The 25568-nt window shown below is 34.3% G+C and overlaps 2 protein-coding genes across 2 annotated transcripts in view; both read right to left on the bottom strand.

The window, feature by feature from the left end:
* The window catches only part of LOC127848238 (uncharacterized), an 83864-nt gene that overhangs the window by 28349 nt on the left and 29947 nt on the right, over positions 1–25568 (bottom strand). The window lies entirely within an intron of this gene.
* LOC127848236 (uncharacterized) lies at positions 6857–24605 on the bottom strand. Its single transcript, XM_052380570.1, has 8 exons — positions 24508–24605; positions 23780–23989; positions 13601–13679; positions 12756–12864; positions 11025–11192; positions 9949–10057; positions 9353–9559; positions 6857–7309 (listed from the first exon to the last, which is right to left on the bottom strand). The coding sequence occupies exons 1-8, from the start codon at positions 24566–24568 to the stop codon at positions 7065–7067; spliced, it is 1188 nt and encodes a 395-aa protein (XP_052236530.1). The 5' UTR covers positions 24569–24605; the 3' UTR covers positions 6857–7064.

Below are 25568 nucleotides of genomic sequence, written 5' to 3'. Positions count from 1 at the left end.
CATGACGCCGCTCAATATCAAGTCGGCATTCAGGAAAACCGGAATACATCCCCTGTCAAGAAAAGCAATATCTGCCAAGAAGCTGATAACGTGTGAGGGATTCCGCGAAGCAAGTCCTGTTTGCAAAGTAGCGGCACTGAAGGACGGGAAATATGCGGTGCTCACCTTCTTACTTAAAAAAAGGAAACGACATAACGACATCAAAGAAATGCAGCATTTGCCAAACCGAAATGAAATGCCCTTTGTGCAACAATACAAAACCACGGGCGCACAAACCAAAGTCACAAGGACGAGAAATTACGCCAGACTCGTATGAAAATGAGCTCGCAACATACACATCCCAGAAAAAGGAGCTCAACGAAACCAGCAAGATCACGCCCAGCAGTCCACTACCATCCACGAGTGGTCTTCAAATAAATCGACCCGATGTTGCCATGGAGACGGACACCGATGATGATGAGCTGGAGGACACAGTACCGTGCTGCGTTTGCAAGCAGATTACACATCCAGACTTAAGTCTACATCCACATTTGAAAATCGTCAACTGCGCACAGTGTGATCAATGCGACGGTTGGGTACATCTAGCTTTCTGCACAACCGTACGTTTCGTCAGACGTCAGTCGGAGTTCGTGTTCCCAATATGCGAGGATAAACAAACAAATCAGCAAAAAATTCACATTAAAGTTTTATTTATGTTTTAAATCTCGTTATCATATCTGTTACTGTTACTGTTTGAAACCGTTTTACATTATACAATTTAATAGATTAACGAGATTTTCAAGTTACATACGTTGAATACATTTGAAATTGAGTTTTTACAACTGGATTAACTTTCAGGAGCCGACCCGTAGCGAGTGAGTCATTGTTTGTGACGTCAGCATTTGGCCAATGAAAAGAACGGTATCGAGAGAAGCGCTTGCTGTACGCAGATCGTCACGGTCGAGTATAGTCAGGTAGAGGTCACATATTTTAACGTTGATGTTATTTTGGTTTTTAAATTAAAGTTGAATGTTTTCCCATATTTTGTTGCGTTTTAATAACTTGTGAGTTGAAACTATAGCTCAAAGCATCCATTGTAATGTCTAAGAGGAATGGTATCTAAAGAACAGAGCATAATGCTATTTGAATGAAATATGTATAAATTTGTAAAACTTGAAAAGTCTTAAATAAAATGAGCTATTGAAATATATATAGTTCAACGGTATTCTGTTCTGTCATTGGACTTCGCGTATTGCTAAAACATTGACGTACCTAACAAACTAGGTCACAATGAAAATGCAAAACCGGAACGTGAGGTAATATGATGACATGAACAATTGCCATATTATCAACATATTATCCAGATTCTGCATTCGCAGACAAAATAGCTCCGATGAACGCGTTTCATCCATGGCGACGTCTTTTCACTGAGGCATTAGCACCCGAGTAACACGCAGTCTTCATGGAAGGTGTATACAGCGACGAAATATCGGTTCAATACTGAACTATCTACAATTAACCGATACAGCACATTAATGTTCTTTCGATTTAAAAAATCAACTGCGTTCGCGATATGGGCGACAAAATTTAATGAACACGCGCTACATATTTTACTGTCAAAGTAACATGCCAATGTTCTCTGCGCTACAAAGTTATTATATGACAATTTGCCCGAGCTTTTCATGCCAGTTTTGAAATTTTTCCTAACATACGAAATACATGTTGTGGTTGTCACTTTCACAGAAGCTCATAAATTTGCGTTAATGTTTTCCAAGTAATCAAAACAATCTCGTATATGTCCGTCCTAACAGTAGAACATTATCCACATTTTTCTTTGTTCCCATAAAGTCGCTATATGACCTATACTGTGTCGGTGTGACTTAAAATCCAGCAAATAAATTAATTGAATATATATATGAATACTTATGGAATCTACATGATGTATAGAAACCTTATGATAACGTTTGTCTTCACGAAATCTCATATGCATATAACACTTAGTCAGAGTCAAAACCTAGGTCACCAGTTCAAATGATCATAATCAAAATTGTATTCACAAACGTTTCGCAGTTATGAATTTACACGTGCGAAAATGACTTGTTTTAAAAGCAGCATTTACTTTTAACCCCAATAGCTAAATCATATATTATGTTGACAGCCTGTCACCCTTCCTTAATTCCATCTGTTTTATTCAACAAAGGTGATTGGTTGGCATCACGGTGTATAGTGTATCACGACCACAAAATTTGAGCAAAATCGCCCCACCAGTATTTTCAGTACGTTGATTATATTTAATATAAGCGCTAAAATCAAAAATAAAAGAAGTCCGACATTTTGTAGGTGTTCTACAGCATCGTTTCATACTGCCAGACCATGGCCATATGAACCTCATCATCATCATCATCATCATCATCATCATCATCATCATCATCATCATCATCATCATCATCATCATCATCATCATAATCATCATCATCATCATCATCATCATCATCATCATCATCATCATCATCATCATCATCATCATCATCATCACCATCACCATCATCATCATCATCATCACCATCACCATCATCATAATCATCGTCATCATCATCATCATCATCATCATCATCATCATCATCATCATCATCATCATCATCATCATCATCATCATCATCATCATCATCATCATCATCATCATCATCATCATCATAAACATCATCATCATCATCATCATCATCATCATCATCATCATCATAATCATCATCATCATCATCATCATCATCATCATCATCATCATCATCATCAGCATCATTATCATTATCATTATTATTATTATTTTTTTTTTTATTATTATTATAATAATAATTATTATTATAAGCAAACTTATTATTATAATCTTTGAGAAGAGGACAAGTCATTACATCGTCTACCAAAAGTAACTTTTCATCGATGAAAAACTACAAAACAAATCTCGCAGGCACGAAGATAAAAACAAATTGCTGGCAATATTTGCAGATCTGATCTCAAACAAGGTAGATTAGGCCATATAGAGGTGTGCTCAGAACATGGCATTGGTATGTATATTATCTTTCTAACGTTGACATATAAGTATAAATATAGTTTAAATTTGACAAGTGCCTTGCAACACCGATGTTTAATTTTGTATATTGAGAGGATATTTGTTGGATTTAGTTGAAAATCGATTTTAATTCACGAGTAGCTAGTTATTCCATTTTTTTAATTTTATGCTTACAAATAATTGTTTTTGTATTTTTGTTAGAATAATGGCATCGTATCATCCTGAAAACTACGTCATTTCACATATTTGCAACAGTGAATTTTCAGTTGTAATTCACTGATATGTCTAAATTAATCTCTGGAAAGCATGACATAAAGAACAATAACCTGAGCACCCGGTTAATGTCAAAAGGTGCCTACCTCCATAACACAATCTGATGAGCCTGACACAGGTACATCATCACAAACTGATGCTGATATGAATCTCTACAGTTCCTCCCAGGTAAATCATCACAAACTGATGCTCATATGAACGTGTACATGTTCTTGCAGGTAAATCATCACAAACTGATGCTGACATGAACGTGTACAGTTCCTCGCAGGTACATCATCACAGACTGATGCTGATATGCACGTGTACAGTTCATCGCAGGTACGTAATCACATACTGATGCTGACATGAACGTGTACAGTTCCTCACAGGTACATCATCACAAGCTGATGCTGACACTAACGTGTACAGTTCCTCGCAGGTAAATTATCACAAACTGATGCTATTATGAACGTGTACAGTTCATCAGAGGTACATATACTCCATCATAAACTGATGCTGATATGATTGTGTACATTTCCTCGCTGGTTCATCATCACAAACTGATGCTGATATGAACGTGTACAGTTCCTCGCAGGTACATCATCACAAGTTGATGCTGATATGAACGTGTACTGTTCCTCGTAGGTACACCATCACAAACTGATTATGATATGAACATATACAGTTCCTTACACGTACATCAGTACAAACTGATGCTGATATGAACGTGTACATTCCTTCATCGTGTACAGTTTTTCGCAGGTGCATCATCACAAACTTATGCTGATATGAACGTGAACAGTTCATCGCAGGTGCATCATCACAAACTGATGCTGATATGAACGTGTACAGTTCCTCGCAGGTGCATCATCACAAACTTATGCTGATATGAACGTGAACAGTTCATCGCAGGTGCATCATCACAAACTGATGCTGATATGAACGTGTACAGTTCATCGCAGGTACATCATCACAAACTGATGCCTATATGAACGTGTACAGTTCCTTGAAGGTCCATCATCACAAACTGATGCTGATATGAACGTGTACAGTTCCTCGCAGGTACATCATCACAAACTGATGCTGATATGAACGTGAACAGTTCATCGCAGGTACATCATCACAAACTGATGCTAATATGAACGTGTACAGTTCCTTGAAGGTCCATCATCACAAACTGATTCTGATATGAACGTGTACAGTTCCTCGCAGGTACATCATCACAAACTGATGCTGATATAAACGTGAACAGTTCATCGCAGATACATAATCACAAACTGATGCTGATATGAACGTGCACAGTTCTTAACAGGCACATCATCACAAACTGATGCTGATATGAACGTGTACAGTTCCTTGAAGGTCCATCATCACAAGCTGATGCTGATATGAACGTGAACAGTTCATCGCAGGTACATAATCACAAACTGATGCTGATACGAACGTGTACAGTTCCTCGCAGGTACATAATCACAAACTGATGCTGATATGAACGTGTACAGTTCCTCGCAGGTACATCATCACAAACTGATGCTGATACGAACGTGTACAGTTCCTCGCAGGTACATCATCACAAACTGATGCTGATATGAACGTGAACAGTTCATCGCAGGTACATCATCACAAACTGATGCTGATATGAACGTGAACAGTTCATCGCAGGTACATAATCACAAACTGATGCTGATATGAACGTGTACAGTTCCTTGCAGGTACATCATCACAAGCTGATGCTGATATGAACGTGTACAGTTCTTAACAGATACATACTCACAAACTGATATTAATTACCATTTTCAGCTAAGGCGACCAGGAACTTAAGCAGATATGCAAAATAAGCACATTTCATTTAGGCTCAAGCGGCCATTTAAGAAACAGGGCGAACTTGTAAATAATTTTGGCAGAGGACCACCCAATCAACATTTGTGTGATAATATTTTTCTAATCAAACCAAACAAAATTCAATGTTGACTTATGACGGTCATATTATGCTGTGAAGCGGAACCAGGTTTACTCAAAGAACATTTATGTAAATGTTTATTACGATTGGCGAAATGTGTCTTTGACAGGAGAAGAAAACATAACTGAAATGCAAAATGCTACCGGCATCTAAACAATCGATTTTTTGCCAATCTATACAACGCAAGTTTTCGTTGTAGAATCCGGCTAAAAATATAATGCCTATCATTTTAGTTGCAAAAATCATCTTAAAATTTACGATTTTTTCTGCTCATATTTGAATATATGCTTACAAATATCCGTGAACTTTCCCTCGTTATTTCGACACTTCTTTTCGATCGTCCGTTTATCTAGATTTATATAGGGTACATTAAATGGATGGCGTATGTACGCTTCGGTCCTCCAATCAAACGCCTGCTCCTTCGTGAAATCCTTGCTAATTTCGTTTTTAATGGCGTTTTACAAATAGATAGTCTTATGAAAAAGACTGTGTGACACAGTCTTTAAAACATAATAAACGTACACAACTCCATTTTAGTGTTCATAGCGATTTATTTCTATTGATTTAGTTCTAACAGAACGTTTTCCAAGGTTCGTAAAATATTCTTAACTAAAAGCTAATTGTAACGGCATATGGCATGACAATAACACATTGTACGACCGCAATATCCAGCCGTGCGCGTGGTACTGACTTTTCAAGTGTACAATTTCCGACGGGATCTTTTGCAAAACCACGTGCCCAAAGGTAGCGAAGTAATATGATATATGCGACGGACGTGTACGGATGTCAGCCCGCCATTTACATGAAATTATACAACAATCAATGGATCGCCTGCATACCAAAGACATGTCTAATAAGAGAAGTCAGCAATGAGTAATTAACTTTGTGTCTTCTTCTCGTTTAGTTTGACGTTATTTATAAGATAGCATCTGTATAGGCCATTTGACATCGTTCTGAAACATGCATCTGTTAATTCATTAATAAGCTGGGCTCTTTGTATGTAAGATATTGCTTAAACATATGCAACTTGTTCAAATTATGTTAACTCTTAGAATGCGGAGCTAAATGGATGTATGATATACCAAACAAAACAAAAAAGCAATGCCAATCAGACAAACGAAACACACAAACAGTTGAACGAAACATGTTCGGTGCTCTGTGAAAAATGGGGGTTTAATGCATGTGCGTAAAGTGTTGTCCCAGATTAGCCTGTGTAGTCCAAACATGCTAATAAGGAACGACATTCTCCGATTAAACAAGATTTTTGATAAGAAGAGACTGTCTTGAAACGAAAAAATATCATCAAAGCGGAAAGTGTCGTCCATGATAAGCCTGTGCGGACTGCACAGGCTAATGTGGTGCGACAATTTACGCACATGCATTAAATCCCCTTTTCACAGATCACGCCCAATATACAGCGGAGTGACGAGGTGAGCATAATTGTTCAACGCGATGACAACGTAGACTCAGTGCCGTTAAAGCAATAAACCATCGTCGCCTAATTTCACTCGACAAAAAAATCAAGACATTCCCATTACATTTTACATAAAATTTGACCAAACCAACACGACATTGAACTATTTACAGACAATCAAGGTGCATTGACGAATTTAAATAATTCATAATACGATGCGATTATGAGACATTTTTTAACAAGTGTGTTGATACACAAATGGAATTACACATTTCATAAAACGTACTTTTAAAACATAGATCTATATGCTTTGCAACCATATAGTTTAAACGTATTGATGATAATTGTACCATAATCAGCCGTCGATTTGTCCCTTCAATTAGACGGATTCTTGGTTATGTAAGAAACCGCACTCCATATTCACGTACGAGCATGACGGAGTTAGCGTTTGTGTTCAAGGCGTTGTCAAACCACTGGTACAGAGAGCATGTTTTCGTTGACGGGTTGTACTGTGCTGACCTACATCTTGGCGCCATCTGGCGGTCACAGTGCGCGGCGCATTTCATCACTGACGTCAAACTGTTGATGACCTTCAGTGAAGTGCCTATGGGTTTGTGAGATGACAGACGCCGGAAGGTCGCTATGGAAGGATAAGAACGAGATGTTTAGTTCCCCCGAAGATGACAACTAACATGTGCTGTCACTGGTAGTATTGCTTGTCCACCCCCTTCCCTAAGAAGTTTGTTTACACAATATTGAGGCATTGGCCTTCGATGTTGAGAAAATGTCATTGTTTTAATTATTTGTTGAATCAAACAACAGAAATATTAATGTCCTCGATTGATAGATGAATTTTCTTTCAAGTCAATTTAACACAAATTAATGCATGTGTAAACGGTCATGTTTATAATGAAATATGCTATTTTATAGATAAAAATATCCTTATTACGCATTTGAGCTTGAACATTTCGCAGTGAACGTCAAATTTGACAATGAATGTCGTGTAATTTTGTTAGTTTTTCGTTAAGTTTTATTTAAACCTGCGTTGCAATAAGTTTTTTTGCATGAAAAACGTTATTCGACATGGCTTAGTTTGTTCCTTTCGGGTGCAAAGATCGTCCGGATAATTTCAGATATGGTAATTATGGTCTGGGTCTCCAAAATATTGAAATCATCAAAAATGTGACGCGTGCTTATAAATTATATTTCTTCAACTTATAAGAAATTACAAAACACTATTTAAACTTACTTATAATGATATTTAAGCCAAATAACATACTGTTTTCTACATAGATCAGTTACATTTTTTTAAGACAACAAGAATAATATGAATATTATTAATATGTTTTCTAATACCATTCAGTATGTTATATTGAAATATTCACAATAAATTACAATATGCTTGTGGTTTTGTGCATTGATAATAATTATTAGCATTGATTTTATAACCATTAACAGTTTTGCATTTCTGAGTAATACTAATTATCCGAATTAAAATTGTATTTTAACATTAATTTGTATTTTAAAATTCAATAAGTCAATTCAGAATTCTTGCAAGTATCTTTTCAGTGTCGATAATTTTGAAATGTACAACATAGTCATATTCAACGCGATTGTAGAATTACAATCAACCATATCAAAATATTTCAAATGTGTTTTGTTACCGGCATTGCATAAAGCAAAATCAAACAATTATGTATTCCCAACACGATGGTAATCTTGAGCATCGGCAAACGCTTTCCGAGTCAGAATAAGAAAATACTGTTTACTGAAAACCAATGAATTCCGTCTCATACATGTACGGTTCAACAGAAAATTATTCACTATCATATTCCATTTTCATATTTTTTTCTTACTAAAGTTGCAAGAAATTTCACGTCACAAATGATCATTGTCGGCTCGGGTACTACTTAAGTGTGCCCTGGGTACTCTTAATTATACTTAAATGTACCACGGGTACGGAAAATATACTAAAACGGTCCCGGCCTGACTGTTTCCGAGTTGTTTTCCCACCAAAAATCCGATATCGTAAAACACGCCACGGAATACGAATTTTTTTTAAACGAAACCCACCTTAACCTGCAATAGAAGCAATTTTGCAAAATATTGACATAAATATGAACATAATTTATATGAAAAAAGCCGACAACAACCAATTTAGCGTTAGAATTCCCGGGTACGTTTTAGTACATTTTACCTCCAGGCATTACATAAAGTTTCATTAGAATTCCTTCAGTACTTTTCGAGTAACACTCAACACAACGGGCGTTCAGACTAAATTATGGAAGGATCGACGGTTTTACGGAAGGAAGGAAGGACGGAAGATGTCTTGTTTAACGATTTATGCAATACGTCAAATAGCTAACTATTTAGAAAGTAGATCGTTGCAACAATTAAAAAGTAATTATTTTAGATTCGGTTCACTAAGTTAGTATGCCAGTCCTTAAAGCGATTTTGGAACGGCATATGCTCTTCATTCCAAAATACAATAGTTAGAAAAACCATATTAAAGAAAATGATCTATATAAAAATAGCTTTTATTAAGTGAATCTGGGTATTGGTGCAGCGTTCGAGTCCTTTAAATGGCCCAGAATTTGGGATTTTAAGATGTTGAGTTTCTGCGCATGCGCGACCAAAAATAGGAAAACTAAGGCAATTAAAAAACAACAACACGTGTTCTTACCTGTGTCATCCGGCAGAAAACCGTAAACCAACACCTCGCATAAGCTGAGTGCTTTAAAAGGCGTTCGTCGTGTGACTTTGATCCAGCGTGCAAACATATCCTCGGTGAAAGTAACACTGTCACCGGCAACACCAGCTTGATAATTGACTAACGTGTATGCGTTTTTCTCTCTAGCGAAATATACCTCGACGTCTTGCAAACGTCCGACTGTGATGCACACAAAAGTAAATGACATAAATTGATCCTTAATTTTAGCAACGCACACATTAAATGTGTATGTCAAAAATAGAAACAAACGCATCGCATTACTATATCCTCCTAAAGGAATGTATGGAATATCACTGCAAGTGTCTTAAAAAATAATTTTATGCACAGTTTATAAAAATTATAAGCGACAAAAATCCTCCAAAAAACAATAACATATAAAACGTATTAATAGTATATAAATATATGTTATTTTACATGGTAAAGTGGTGTTATGTCGGAAAATGTTTGCATCGAGGTATTCTTGGAACAATTTATATTTCTGTGCGGATGTTGAACAAAATATGTTGTACTGTTAAAATATACATTTCCAATCTGTATATTATGTTTACCTTGTATGTTTTCTTTCCCGTGCAGCTTCACTGCATCTATTTCGACCCACGAGTTTGAAATTGAAGTGTCCACCTCGATGCGAATATGATTCGTGAAACATTCGGTCGTCTGGTAAAAAAGTCAAAAACAAGTACAATATTGTAAGAACTTAAAAGACTACCAACTCTAAGATCAGAAAGCAGACGGTGGGCTGCATTTATATCGTGTCATTATTTCGGTGTTGAGTCACTTTTCGGTAATTTGACAAATCGTCTATGTATCCATAAAGGTCATCACTATTATATATGGTGTTCCCGATGGTAAGATATATTTATGAGTTATAACCTCATATAACGTTTAAATTGATAGGGCCATTGAACAAGTCTGTACTGCAATGTCCCTTGAAAAAGTTGATAAACCAACAAAAAATCTAATTGTTAAGGAAATTGAACCCAATACCGCATCGTTCAATCCAAACACTCTACACTTATTCAATATTCTACCGAAAGGCTTTAAAACTATCTTACAAAGCGACGCAGGCGTTATAACTCGTGTTTTACGTCGGTATGATATTGCAGTATATTTTCATCGGAAAAGGTATCGATCATACAAATCTTCTGCAAATGATTATATATAAATTGTCTAACTTACAAGTGTTGATGTTATGACGAATATAAACGTTTTCTATTTTCATTTTTTGATCTTCAAATAACTCACCGGAACCACAAAATAAATAAAATAAAACGAAATGTCGTCATTTTATTGTTTTGGGTGCAATCTTTGCAGAAGTGTCTGCTCTTATATAATCAAGACACCAAAAGCAGTGCAATATCGTTTTATACCATTTACATTTTTGCAGTCTACATTTTTACCAACACGGATCCCCCTGGCTTAAAATATTCTTCATCCAAATTTACGGTAGGGTACATACATTTTTCACATTTTATCGGTTTTATGGATTTTTTTTATAGCCTAATGGAAATTACTTAAGCCAAATTCGCTTTTTTGTAGCCATTTGCTATTAGGTGAAGGCATTGCCCGCAATTGATGAAATATAGCACCAACAATTATCTACATAAAAATAAACACTGCGTACCAATAGGGGCGGACTGAAAATGCGGACGTTCTGTATATGACTTGCGGCCCCTGACCACAGAACGATCCACTGCCCTGATTGACGCCCCTTGATTGACGTCACGCCCCCAGAATTCTCCGTCTCGTAGATATCAACTTTAGAAACGTAAACTTTCGTCGTAAACATTACCTGAAATAAGACTAACTTGTCTAAGTACATGTATATGAAGAGCTTCATTTGAATCAAATATGAATACTTTTGCGTTTAATGCGAAATTCACGGATTAACGTTTTGTGAAGTGACGATATTGTTTGTAACAGATTTCGAAAGACAAGCAAGCACTACGCACCATTATTGTGCAATCATTAGAGATTGATAAATACGGTTGAACATGAATCAAAGAAGACGATCGTGAAAAAAACAACAACACAGATACATAGTTTTGAAGAATATCATGGATACAGTCCGAACATATAACGTTAATATACGTAACAAAACGTACAAACGTCAATGTTTTTAGTAACACAATACCCTGGGAATACTTTCAGAAATGAAGAGCGAAATATTATATTTTATGAATAAAATACTTTTTTCGTAAATACCCTGGTTAGTACATTAGGGGTCAGACATCACATGCTAGATTTTAAATAAATATACGGACAAGTGTTCGTCGTTCTTCATTGAACTACGTTTATTCTTCAATCCAAACCATAATGTATATGCATTGCAAGTATTAATTTATAATTTCGCATAATTTCGGTTTTACAAATGAAGTCTACAAGTCCTTAAAATATTCAACCTTAAATGATGCACGATCGTTTTAGGCATTTGTTTGGACGTTTCAGGCATTTGATTGGAAAGATTCAAACTATTCAAATTTGTTTATATTGTTATAAAAAATATAAATAAAAACACATTGTGGTATCCGGAGGCTTACTATGTAAAAATGTTTGTTTTTACGAATCGCCATACTGGCAATTAATGCAATTTGTGTGTTGTTGATTTTGTCTTTTAAATACATATATACTGATACATGCACGTAATTTTAAGATATAAACTCTTTCATTATATTGAACCTTTAAACAAAAAATACAGACATGAAACACAGAATATATATTCAGGGGTTATACCAGTTGAAAATATATGTATTAGTTTTGGAATTGTGTTACATGGTATAATTTTTAGACAAAAAATATGAATAGTTATTTTGTGTTCTTGATAATGTACAAACGCGCATGGCCTTTAAATATCTAAAAGACAGCTTTATCAGAATAACATGTGGATAAAGGAATTGAAAGGTGAATACGATTTTATTTCCAACAGTCAGAAAAGATCATAATTGGTTATTTGAAACGAAAATAATAATTTATTGTTTCACTTATAACTGGAAGAATCTTATATTATTTAATTAACCCATACACTTTAGATTTATTGTTCACTTGTCTGATGTTTATATGTAAATTTTGTTGTTGTCGTTTTTATCTTGTAAAGTATATTTTTTGTAAATTTTTGGGAGTAATTTAATACTCATACCAGCAAACAAAATACATTTTATAAAATTGAGTATAAATAAAGACCGCATGTAAATTTTAGTTCGTGTTATCTTTCAAGACAAAGAAAATAATGTACCGCACAGTGGATACGATCTTACACCGTATGTACATACAATAATGGTTATAGTTTTGTTGCTGTCCCATGTAATTGCTTCGCATACACACATATGTACCAGTCACTTACAAAAGCAGCACATACCTCAATGAACTCATTTCCGATCCCCTTATCTTTTTGAGCCCATGTCCCTTCTATATCGCCATAGTTCGGATATACATTAGCTGCTCCAATCATCTCACTGGCGGTCCATCTTATAATGAAAATAACAAATAGTATTCGTAGCAATCCACTGGTCCAAAGGCACAACAAGCCGAAAATCTTATTATATAAACAAATATTATGGTAGGCTTTAATTTTTGGCCCAAATACATTATTAGCTAAGACTGTTTCTATGGAAGCCACTTATGTTGGTAATTACCATTCGCTGTTCCAAAGATAAAACAAGCCGCGTTCCTATTGAAAACAACACTTATGGTAAATATAAAGGAAATTATTATATATGATAAGTTGTAATTTGCTGGTCAGTAGACACTAATAAACGAAGAAAAAGTCAGCTTCAACACCAGGTGAACAGTAATAGAAACTGGTCCTTTATTATTGGCACTGACCAATTAACATACGGTTTACCACAACACAAAATACACAAACCGATCTCTTAATAAGTTAAGTTGCAATTATTACAAATCCAATTCCGATTGCCCTCACGCTATTTTTAACTCGACAATACCAGTAATTCGTCACAATTCGATGTTTGTAAGACGTAACGTGCAGACCGTCTATATCAAAAGCATCATTAATGATACGTCGTTTTAATGCGCTATTGGAATCTCAACACAACACCGAAAATCTAATAACGTAAATTACTAGTTACGGTACGTCAAAGTTCTTTAGTGATAAGACATCATAAGTGGCAAATGAAGATTACAACCACACACACATGACGCGTAATCGAACTAGATTTATGCAATCAGTATGATAATGCTTACCCTGGTTCTTTCGTATATTCAGTGGAAAAACTTGCAATCGAAGAAACCCACTGATCAATATCAGGTGCTACGACGTAATCTGTAATACCAACACAAAAATATAAAAGATAAACATCTCAAATGTATAATGTAGGAAGGGTGGCAAATAGTGTAAATACAAACATCAAATTGTGAGTGAAGACCTTAACACGAATAATATTTCAGGTGAAAGATAACAATTTGAAACAAACTATTGAGATGACAAATTTTTCGCCTAATTGACGCTTTACCACATACATGTGTATGCATGTTATCTTGATAAACTATATCCGCACATCGGTTGTACGGACATTTGTTTCTACGCTATTTTTGAGAAAATTGGTTACTACGTTTTTTTGACAGCCCAAACATTGTTTTACAAGCATATTTGACACGCTGAACCTTTGTTTGTATGTTATGTTTACAAACTGGACATACTGGGCAGCCCGGATAATTTTTATTTTATATAATGATTACTGATTAGAAATTGCGAGAATATGTTCCCCTTGTTGTGAATGTTTGCTGATTGTTTTGTAACGAGGTTATTTCGACTGTAATATTCCCATATTTCCATTTAGTTTCATCAGTGTCGAATAAATAGTTATATTGATATGTGCGTATTATGGCTCATCAGTAAATGATAATTAATTAAATGATGAGCAAATGCACGCACTAGAGAAGGCGCCTTTTAGGCATTACTTTTTTAATCAGAATTTTACGAGGACATTAGCATTTTCATTTGCAAGACATGGTGCATTTGTTTCCATTATTTATACAAAATGCAGTTTTCTTACGTAGGCTTTGTAAAAAATTATATCATAAACAACATTTTTGTGTACGTTTAAATTATTATTTTTTCTCGACAATGGGTGTGCAAGGGTCGAGGTAAAAGCGGAAAGTGTCGTCCTTGATTAGCCTGTGCGGACTGCACAGGCTAATTTGGGACAACACTTTACTTACATGCATTAAACCTAATTTTCACAGAGCGATGTTAAAATATTTGTTTAGAATAACCATTGGATATGATAAGTTCTGAAAACACATTCCAAATAATTCGAAATATGTAACGTATTAAATTTTTCTATAACGAAAACTATTAAAATATAAAACTTGCAATTCGCTGCTTTAAGAGATGGCATAATTTTGCTTATTTTACAATTATAAATAAACATTATTTTTATCAACCGACATGAACGAATATTTTAAAGAGCTTTACGTAAAGCAAACATTTCGGTTCTAAACTTATTGACACGTTAACATTCCCTCTAAATATGAAAAAATTGTTTCACTTTTGTTTTGACAAAATACAATTGGCAGATATGGTTTATTTGTTGTAAGCTTGCGAACATCTAATATAGTGCTACATTTTTCAAGTCGGTCTGCTGTTAACTACGCTCAGCTGGATAACCACCGCATCTGCCGCATCCGCATGAGATAGAGATGTATAAGTTATGCAAGAGGTTTGAGTTTTTAAACAATATTTATTCACAAATTGAAACATTATGTGAATATCGTGTTAAATGGAATATTTTTGAACGTAGCGTATATAGAAAAGAATCAATAAACAATGTTCGTATTATTAGTGTAGCGGAAGAGATTGTTTATGAATTATTAAAAAAGTCCACTATCTGCAAGGTTTTAATGACGTAGTATTTTTTGCTCAGCACAAGGCATTCATAATCTGAGGCTATTAATAGACCCGTTCAGCATTTGCCGGTTCGTAATTACCTCCATTGTATGACGAGAACAAAGATATCTTGTTTGACATTGTTTTCAGCGTTGTCAATTGTATCAACATAAGCACGAAAATATTTTTATTTCCACAATTACAAATTATGTATTATTTTGTAATGCAATTTTGAAATTCGGTTGATAGTACTGATAAAGCAGCGATATTCTTCATGTCTGTAACATGTTATCGCGATGCCTAAACATTCAAACAAACGATTTGTTACTGAAATACATCCTCTTCAAAAACGTCGACATTGATAAAATAGAACGAAATATTACCTTACTTTATGTTTCATGAAAGAAAACAATATGTTTCCAAATCGACAAAGTATGAACACTTACCTGACAGTTATATTTTGCATTAACTAATGGACACTCATACCTTGCTTTGGTAACACTTGTTCATTTGTATTAATTGAAAGCAAACCGCATCCATTGCAACATCTATGATTTTGTTAAAAGGCTATTTGTTTGAATAGAAATTGTACATTTATACCCAATTGTGCATTTATTAAATGTGTAAAATATCAGCCGATATGGATGTTATGAAACAGATTTTTAAGCAACAGATAAATGACCAAAACTATGCTGCCCAGTTTTACACAGCAACACCATTATCAGACTCAAATTCGGATCACAAGTCCATGACATTACAATATCACTCTAGAAGAAGCCAATTGTAAATTGTTTTGTTAATTGATTTGTTTAAAAACATTTGGAAATAAAACATTAATGAACATCTAATACATATATTAATACACAGTTTTAATCAATAGAATTAAAACACATCAAATTTTTTAACCACTTTGTGGAATTCACGAAACTGATTTTAATGATCCAAAAATTATAGGTGAATTTGATATCCACTTGTAATTTAATCCTCATACAATATCAGCCAAACAGGATCTGCTGTATGCCTAAATGTCCACCACTGGCTAAGGAATGATAGAAGGTCACGGGCTGCCCATCTGTCATACATTTTCAGCCAAGGATGATCGACTTAGAGGTGTTTGTCTAAATAAAATATCATAATGGGGGAATTCATATGGAACATGCAATATAGAAAATAGTTGTAGGTCATTCTAGTTTCTGTGTTTCGGACAATTTAGACCATTAGACGTTGAATTCATGTCTCACTCTTTTCCAAGACCCAATTATATCATGTCTCAGTATTTAACGCACAGACCATTTACATGACCATTGGTCGTACATGTAGATATATGAGGTACGTGTTGATATATGAAATACCATTGGACGTGTGATTTGTCAATGTTGCTTGCTTTGTATGATGTTTTTGAAAAATATCTTAGTTTAATCATTTAATTTTAAAACAGATTTATGAGTTAATAGTACTTTACATTAAAATTGCATTCACTGTTTTTTTTATCATTTTGGAGAACTATTTTTGATTGTATGTCTACTTAATAAATACTTTATCAATTATAATTTAAGTTTTGGTTTGGAAATAGTCAGATAAAACTAAGAAAGTCATAAGCATATTATGACAAAGCAGTGCTCAAGTCTGATTCATAGGAAGAAACATTTCTACTGTTAATTCTCGATGGGAATAGCAGTTATGTTACTGCGACTCAGAACCAGGGACCCATAACATAAACAATTATACAAGACAATTTTTAGATATAAAATTAAGTACTCATTTAAGTTGGTATTTAACGTTCTTGTTTCTTTGCAAGTTGAATACCATTTTATAGAAAATCCACAAAGAACAATTTACAACAGGGTCTAGATGATCATTTAATCTGTCAACAATAGATGTGTTTGTTAGAAAAACAATTCCCACTACTGCGCCGCTTTGAAACCATATATTTGATCTTTGACCTTGAAAGATGACCTTGATCTTGACCTTTCACCACACCAAGGTTAAAGTTTTGGTACAGAATGACAGACAGACAGACGGGTCAAAAACAATATACCCCCTATCATTCGATCCGGGGGCATTCAAATTGCAAGCTGTATTGCAAAGAAAGCATGTTAATTGAAATTTTAATCACATAAAAGGGGATATCTAATATGCTTAAGTTTTGTGTAATCCTGTGAGTAAAAACACTGTACACAATGAAATAAGCTTTATTACAACAGAAATAATTTAAGATGAGCACAACCAATACTCTCAGCTCTGTAACATTGCATCTTTCTAGTAGTTGAGGAAAAACAGTCCATGTGATACAGCTGCAAACAAGTTAACAGTCAGGTTTTAAGCATGATAGCTTCTTTAAAAAGTTATTTAACAAACACAACACACACAACACACTCTATTGATCATATTTAGATCAAACCATTTTCTGAACACTCGAGTTAATAATACACAATAAATCTTTAGAAAAGTAACATTATACATCTTTTGTCACCGACAGCTTAAATGTATCGTATTCCTGTCGGTTATGTTGCCTGAATATGTCCTGAATCTATTGATGCCACCAATGTTTAATTACTCGCATATGTTTACAAAAAACTATTTGTATGTATAGTTATTTCACATTTTGATTAAAAAGCAGATCTTGTGACAATCACAATCGTGCATTGTTGTGCTTTCTATCATTTTTGCCCCATCTGGTAAACCTTCGTACTACACTGTTTCTGCACACAGAATTCCTGATAAATTTATACCACTTATAATCCAGATATTGTGTTCTGCGAGGTGGATTTTAACGCGTTATTGTAACTGGGCCACACTTTGTGTCTATGTGTCGTTTCAAATGCAGAGATAAGTCCGGAATTCCGTACATTGAACAGTTCTACATCATTAACGCTGCGCATAGACACAGTGATGCAGCCAAATTTCAGGGGATTTCTCTCGAATCAGCCTTTAGAATACTCGAATGTATTCATTCGTGCCTGTTGGCATAATGTAGAGGCGGAAAGCTGGGTAAAACAGCTAGGCCGGACAAGTGTACGAGTGTTCTTATACCGATGTTAAGGTAAGAGACATGTTTACACCTAGTGGACTAATAGGGTATCACGTAATGCATCAGCAACACAGTAAGGGTAAACAGCGCTGTATGAGTAACTTATTCTTGAGTTAAAACTACTGCTCGCAGATTTATTTTTTATTCATGTTCATCAATTTTCTTATTGTATATTTTACATTGTATATGGTGTCAAAAAACGTTTTGTAAAGGGAATTTGATCCATAAAATTATATTCTTAGGGTAATAGCTATTCGCTATTCAAACATCATTCAGTTGATTTTATGGTGATTGCAACTTTTTTTTTATATTAACTGGTTTACATGATACAACTTTCATCATGTTTCAATGCTTTCAAAACGTAAAAAAGAGACATATTGATGTTATTTTGTCTAAGTTATCTCTATAACATAAATATGAGGATAAACAATGCACACACAACTCGACCTGTGCGTTAAGACACACTCTTTATAAATTTGAATTGGCTGTGTTCATTTCAAATTTGCGATATAAAAGCTATTAAATAATTTTGAAAACTGAATTGCGTCTTAAAATATTCAATAGGGAACAACGTCAGTGCCTTTTACGCTTTGATAATATTTTAAGGACGTACGCGGCAGTTTAGTTTTACGCGAATTTGATTTGACTGTAACACCGGTTGCGCAATGAATGTATGCTTTTTCGGATATTCGAATTTAAACGAGATGCATATTCAATAAGAGAATGATACCAAAAGATAAAGTATTATGAATTTAAGAAAATTGATATACAATTTATAGCCCCTAAATGATATAATAAGAATCGAACATCATCCCTACGACTACACAAACTTTTTTTTATCGCGTAATTGTAACAACAAGCATGAATCTCGTTATTGAAAAACAGTCAATACTTCCTTATAACTGAACATGTTTGTGTCGCAAGTAAGATTTGATTTAAACGGAAAGCTTTCCTTCAAATTAAGCAATTTGTTTTTTAATCATTATTCATTTAAAACATGCCATCAAAATATACGTGATATATAAACACTATAATCAAAATCGTTATGTACGTTTTACATGTTTGCTACGGTTAAAAATAAATCGGAACACTTGTATAACTTTAATTTCTCAAACACCGGCTTCAGGTATCAACTTATATGTAGTTTTGTTTTAAATATTTTACTACAAAGAATATCTGATAAATTAAAATTATTCATCCACGACGATATGATACGTCTAAATCATATGCGGATGTTGTTGCATCTTGCCGAACGTTCATATAGTAATGATTGAATAATATTGTTTTTTGTTCGCTTGATTTATTTCTCTCTGACCAATATGATTTGAAAAAATCTAAAGTTTTGTTTTTATGGTAAGCAATTGATTTAACAAAAACATTGATGTACACTAAGTCATTTACCGGCTGGTCAATCGTAAATCATAGTATTTGAACACGCGCTGGTACCACACGTGCAATCAATGTATAATACACACAAACCGTCAGATAAAACGAATGCTATGTAATCTAAAACTATCTACCTAACTATTGTTAAATCTTTATTTTTATTTGTGTGACGCGCTGAAATACTTAAGCACGACATATAATCAAGTGCAGCATCGGGGAATTTGATAAGTCCCGTATTTTGGAATGGGAAAACAACATCATTTAAACTACAAGTATATAATGGATTCTCAATAAGATATATTTTTCTAACATTTTATAGAACAATTACCCGCATTATATTGAGCAAACAGGATCTGAGATATTACCCGCATTATATTGAGCAAACAGGATCTGATATTTAATTAAGTACATTATCAGTCGTGATGTGTTGGAACTTAGCATTTATTGTTTGATGTGTTGGAACTTAGCATTTATTGTTTGATGTGTTGGAACTTAGCATTTATTGTTTGACTGCGAGTTGAATTTTGAATTGTAATTGTGAACAAAGAGCCTGGTGACTTAGTTAATATCCCCTTTCGTCTGCCCGTCTGTCACAAACAATGTGTATGTGGCGGGGATATCAATCCAACGAATTTGTTTGTTAACATGTATCTGTTTTCTTATTTCGTTTTGATAATTCACGAGTCATTTTGGTAACTAGGGATGAAATCTTTATGCGTAAAGGTATTAAAAATTGAAAGTAAGACATTAAATATTCTTTTAATTTTCCAAATAACTTTGTTCATATACATTTGATGTTTCATGATATAAAATAAAATTGTAATCATAATTATAAATGAACACAGATAATTATATTATTTCAGCAGTTTTCTCACGTGTGTGCACAGTTTTGTTCTTTATGGCATATTTGCTAAGTGAACTCACACGTTGAAATAGTCAATTATTTCAAAGCTCAATAAAACAAATAAGAACACCCGTCACCCTCGATTATCATTTCATTTTAATATCAGCAAAAGATGGACCAAGCAAACATGTTGCTATATGTAATAATAAAAAGTTAAACTACAGCGTACGTTCTTAAATTTATTCTGTACTTAAGAATATGTGAGTCGTTGTAGATTTAAAAATAAAAAAGATACTGATTTCAGTATTATTACATTATAGTGGCGTATCAAAAACTAATAGATTATTATAATGTAAAAAACTCATTATAAAAAACGAATTTCATTTAGGTAGTAAATTATTTTTTCCATATACGTCATAATTGCCTTCTGTAGAATCTCTATTCGAATGCAAACTTCTTTGTAGTATGTTAACGTTTTCAAAAAATGCAATATTTGTGTTGGATTAGGTTTTTATCGCACACGAACTGTAAAGATACAATTGTGCTTCATGTTCAGTTTCCTAGCAATTCCAATAATATGGTACTGCGTTTTTATACAATGGCATACAAATGATGTGGTGATTTTGTAAAGTCATGTCAAGAATCACAATTAATACCGTTGATACCCCCTTTAAGTGTATTGTATACATATTGTTTTTTATTGAATAGTTAATTAACCTAATGTAATGATCTCGATACACATCATTTATAATTTGTATGTTCATTATAATATTCAAATCTACATTTGCATACAACAATACATTAGTAAAATCATGTCAGGATTTACAAAACACTACTGATATGCCCTTTTGAATGTATGAAATTATCTTGTTGTTTGTTTGGTTCCGTATACACTTACATTTGTTTGATAAACATAATTTGTGTTTTCACTAATATTTAAATCAACTTGTGCACTGGCATACATAAAACATTTGTCAAGTCGTGTCAAGAGTTACAACTAATATGTCGATATGCCCCTTTAAATGTTTATTAACCATCTTGTTTTTTGTTTGCTACACTAATTAAGCTACTTTACTGATCTAGCTACACATTATTAATTAATTGTGTTTTTATTGAAATTAAAATATACTTTTGAATTCGCATACATTAGTAGGTTGGTCAAGTTTTGTAAAGAATTACACTTAATACATTTGATATGCCCCTTTAATATATCGTATACATCCTGCTTTAACTTCTGTACTTTATCATTCTATTTTTACTCATCTTGCTACATAAATTTGTGTTTTCATTTACATTTAAATCTACGTTTTAATTGGCATACAGCAATACATGTTCTCGTATGTGCTTTCACCTGCATCATGTACATGGTTTCCACTGTGTTTTTAAATTGCATTTTAATACATGCAGTTAAACTGCATTTGTGAACAAACGACCCAGGTGACCTATTGTTTTCTTTTTATGTTTGTTTTCAGTTATAACTCATTTAATATTTAGGTAAATTTGCAAAAATCTTGGTACAGAAAGACATGTAAAAAATGACTTTGATGCATTTTATTTATTGTCATATGTGAAAGTATGTTGTTTTTGTTTAAAAATTGATAAAAACATGAACCAATCGATTCAGGTTTAAAAAAATGCAGTCAAATTAAATCAGTATTATGTATTTTATGAGAAATAGTTTTATCAACACTTTGCTCATTAATTTACTCAAGTTTTTATGTTACTACCTTATTGGTGAATTGTTCCTGTGCTGAAATAGGCTTGTTGTTCAAGTGCGAATAAAATGAACAGCACCGGCGACCCATGATTTTTATTTTATTTTTCTATTCACAACAGATGGTTCTATCTAATTACCAAAAGTTATCAAATTCTGGGTATAGCAAAATTTCCATTCAAACTGAAGCATAAGTCCTTAAATAGGAAGAAGTTTTGACGAACGATTCTATAAATGGTTCTATACTAAAAGCACTTTAAATTAGTATTTTGAGTAATGCATTTATTCGTTTGATAAGAAAATACGTTGTAATACCTTCTTTGCAATGTTTTTCATAAATGAAGTTGATGTCCTGCAAAATGTCAACGTTTGTTACATATGTTTAGTTATGTGTATGTATAAGAATAACCCGTAAACAATTTTATAAAACTTGGTCAGACGAGCTTCTGTGGTGGATGTTACGTCTTATTGCTTTTATTATACATAGACAATTTTGATGGAAGTTATATACCTTATTAAAATCGCTTTGAAACCGTGATTGTTTATAATACACATTTTTATTTAATGTTATGCCTAGTTAATATAATAAATGAGTCAAGTATTCTCTCCTATACACTGACCATTGATTCATTCAATTAGGTCGATGTTGATGGAATTATATATTAATTTGTCAAGAACCTATTTCAATTACAGTATTACAAAACAAAAATTGCCCCAATTATTTTAATATTACAAATGTTCATCGCCTTTTGGGATGCCGGTAATTGTACATTGTGTTTGATTAACGGTGGCATGGTTGCGGGCTTGCACGCTTTTCAAACACATGTGCCTAATGAACAATTGATAAAACTCGACTTTTATTATATGCAATTCGTTTTATAACAACGGAAGCATCATAAAGTGACTAATCATTTGACTGCTATCTGGATAGTAATTGAACTTCTAAACACCTGACATAACAATCAAAATCTTAATTACCAACGCAAATATATCGATTTTTTCAAAAGATTAATATTTTATTATGTCAAGTTTTTTAAATCCTTTACTTCGCCATTTTCACTTATTAAGTAATTCTTTTTCCATATAATTATATGTGTGAAGGTTTCCAAACGGCTTCGGCAGGTTTCGTTCATTTTGAATCCATTCAGCGCTCGATCTAATAACATACCATTTGCCATCATACATCTGATTAAAATAGGCCGTTTAATTATTAAAATGCTGTTTGTTTATTTCAGTGAGTGTTTTGGAAGCTTTTGAAGTTGGACTTAAATTTGTTTTATACGAACACGTTAAGGAGCGACACAATATATCTTTACTGTACATTCTCATACATTAAGTATCGAGAAAATGCCGAACGTATATTGTGAATTTAATGCTTTAATATTTTATATCAGAATTTTTATCATAATTAAAAATGGACCAGTTACTGTTGTTCAGCTTCGTATATTGTTTTAAATTAATATTGATTTATAAGTCAATATCAAATATCAGATTATGTTGAATACAGAATTTAGCATAAAGAGTTCACAAACACGGGAACACTACAGTATTATACTTACCTAGTCTATTTATTATTTTCACTTGATTTATCACATAGAGGTCTCCCAAATCGACCTCCCAAGACGCGTCCTCAGACACGGTCCTTGTGCAACCAGAGTCCGCATAAGAAGATGCCTGGAAACTAGACCCGTCCACAGCCAATGATGCATCTCCTCCGATATGCGTGTCGGTTTGGGTTGCCGCCTTATTCAATGCCAAATTAGTAAAGGCTGAACAGAAAGGAAACATTTTGCAAAACGACGACATGACTATACCGAGTGTATGGAAACGAAGCTAACTCACAAGTAAATAAAAATAGATCGCGCTGACATTATGATTGTTAACGGTTGAATGTGCAAGGATTTGAAGTATGTGGAGTGTATGTATTGTGCAAACACGAGCACTTAGTTCCTTTTGAAAATAAAATCATAATTGACCATCGCAATTATTTCTTGACAAGTACCTTTGGTAAAGAAGATGTATTTACATGCATTGACACGAACGGTTAATACAAAATGAAGTGAGTATATTTTATATGTGTTTATAGTATAATGTACAATCGCAACCCATATAATGCATACACTTAAAATCATACTGACAACTGACATGTATTTTGAATGTTATGATGTATCCGTGTTCATAAACTCGCGTTTATCCAAATAACATAAATCAAACACAATACTGATTATTACAAGAATACAAAGTTGTTTTGAGTATGATTACAATAATGTATGTATCAACGAGTTACCTGCATTTAACGAATGAAGCCACGCTAATGTAATTATGAGAATAACAACAGTTCTGTCCATAGTGGGCGAGTCTTTAACGTGATGCTCCCTCTATTCTGAAATACACACAATTAAGAATGGTATGTATAACGAAAGTGGAAACACCCTAATTAAAAAGAACTGTTCTTCTACTTGTAACATGAACACTATTAAATCATTTAATGTCCTATAATAATGCTTAATACTAATACTACACTTATACTTCTACTACAACTAGACGACGACGGCGGCGACGACGACTACGACGACGACGACGACGACGACGACGACGACGACGACGACGACGACGACGACTACGCTAGAGACTAGACGACGACGACGACGACGACGACGACGACGACGACGACGACGAAGGAGACGACGAGACGACGAAAGACGACTACGACGACTACGACGACGACGACGACGACGACTACGACGACGAACTAGACGACGACGACGACGACGAAGACGACGACGACGACTACGACGACTAGAACGAACTACGACGACGACGACGACGACGACGACGACGACGACGACGACGAAGACGACGACGACGACGACGACTACTACGACGACTACGACGACGACGACGAGACGACCTACGACGACGACGACGACGCGCCGCCGCCGACGACGAGACGACGACGACGACGACGACGAGACGACGAACGACGACGACTACGAAGACGACGAAAGACGACGACGACGAAGACGACGACGACGACGACGAACTACGACTACGAAGACGACGGCGACGACGACGAGACGACGACGCGACGACGACGACGACGACAAGACGAACGACGACGAAGGCGACTACTACTACTACGACTACTACTACTACGACTACTACTACTACTACTACTACTACTACGACTACTATACACTACTACTACTTATACTGACTACTACGATACTACTACTACTACTACTACTACTATACTAACTACTACTACTACTACTACTACTACTTCTACTACTACTACTACGCTACTATACTACTACTACTACTACACTACTACGACTTCTACTGCTA

Source organism: Dreissena polymorpha, chromosome 10 (assembly GCF_020536995.1).
Source record: "Dreissena polymorpha isolate Duluth1 chromosome 10, UMN_Dpol_1.0, whole genome shotgun sequence".
Classification (NCBI taxonomy): Eukaryota; Metazoa; Mollusca; class Bivalvia; order Myida; family Dreissenidae; genus Dreissena; species Dreissena polymorpha.
This window is presented reverse-complemented; position numbering and strand designations above follow the sequence as displayed.

Bases quoted from the DNA above. Each gene is read 5' to 3' on its own strand.
- LOC127848236 (XM_052380570.1), bottom strand. From the start codon at position 24,568: ATGGACAGAACTGTTGTTATTCTCATAATTACATTAGCGTGGCTTCAT. The intron at 12,865-13,600 runs GTAAGCATTATC...TTTCATTATAAG, and splicing joins GAATATACGAAAGAACCAGG to ATGGACCGCCAGTGAGATGA. The intron at 11,193-12,755 runs GTATGTGCTGCT...GTCTTATTTCAG, and splicing joins TCGGAAATGAGTTCATTGAG to GTAATGTTTACGACGAAAGT.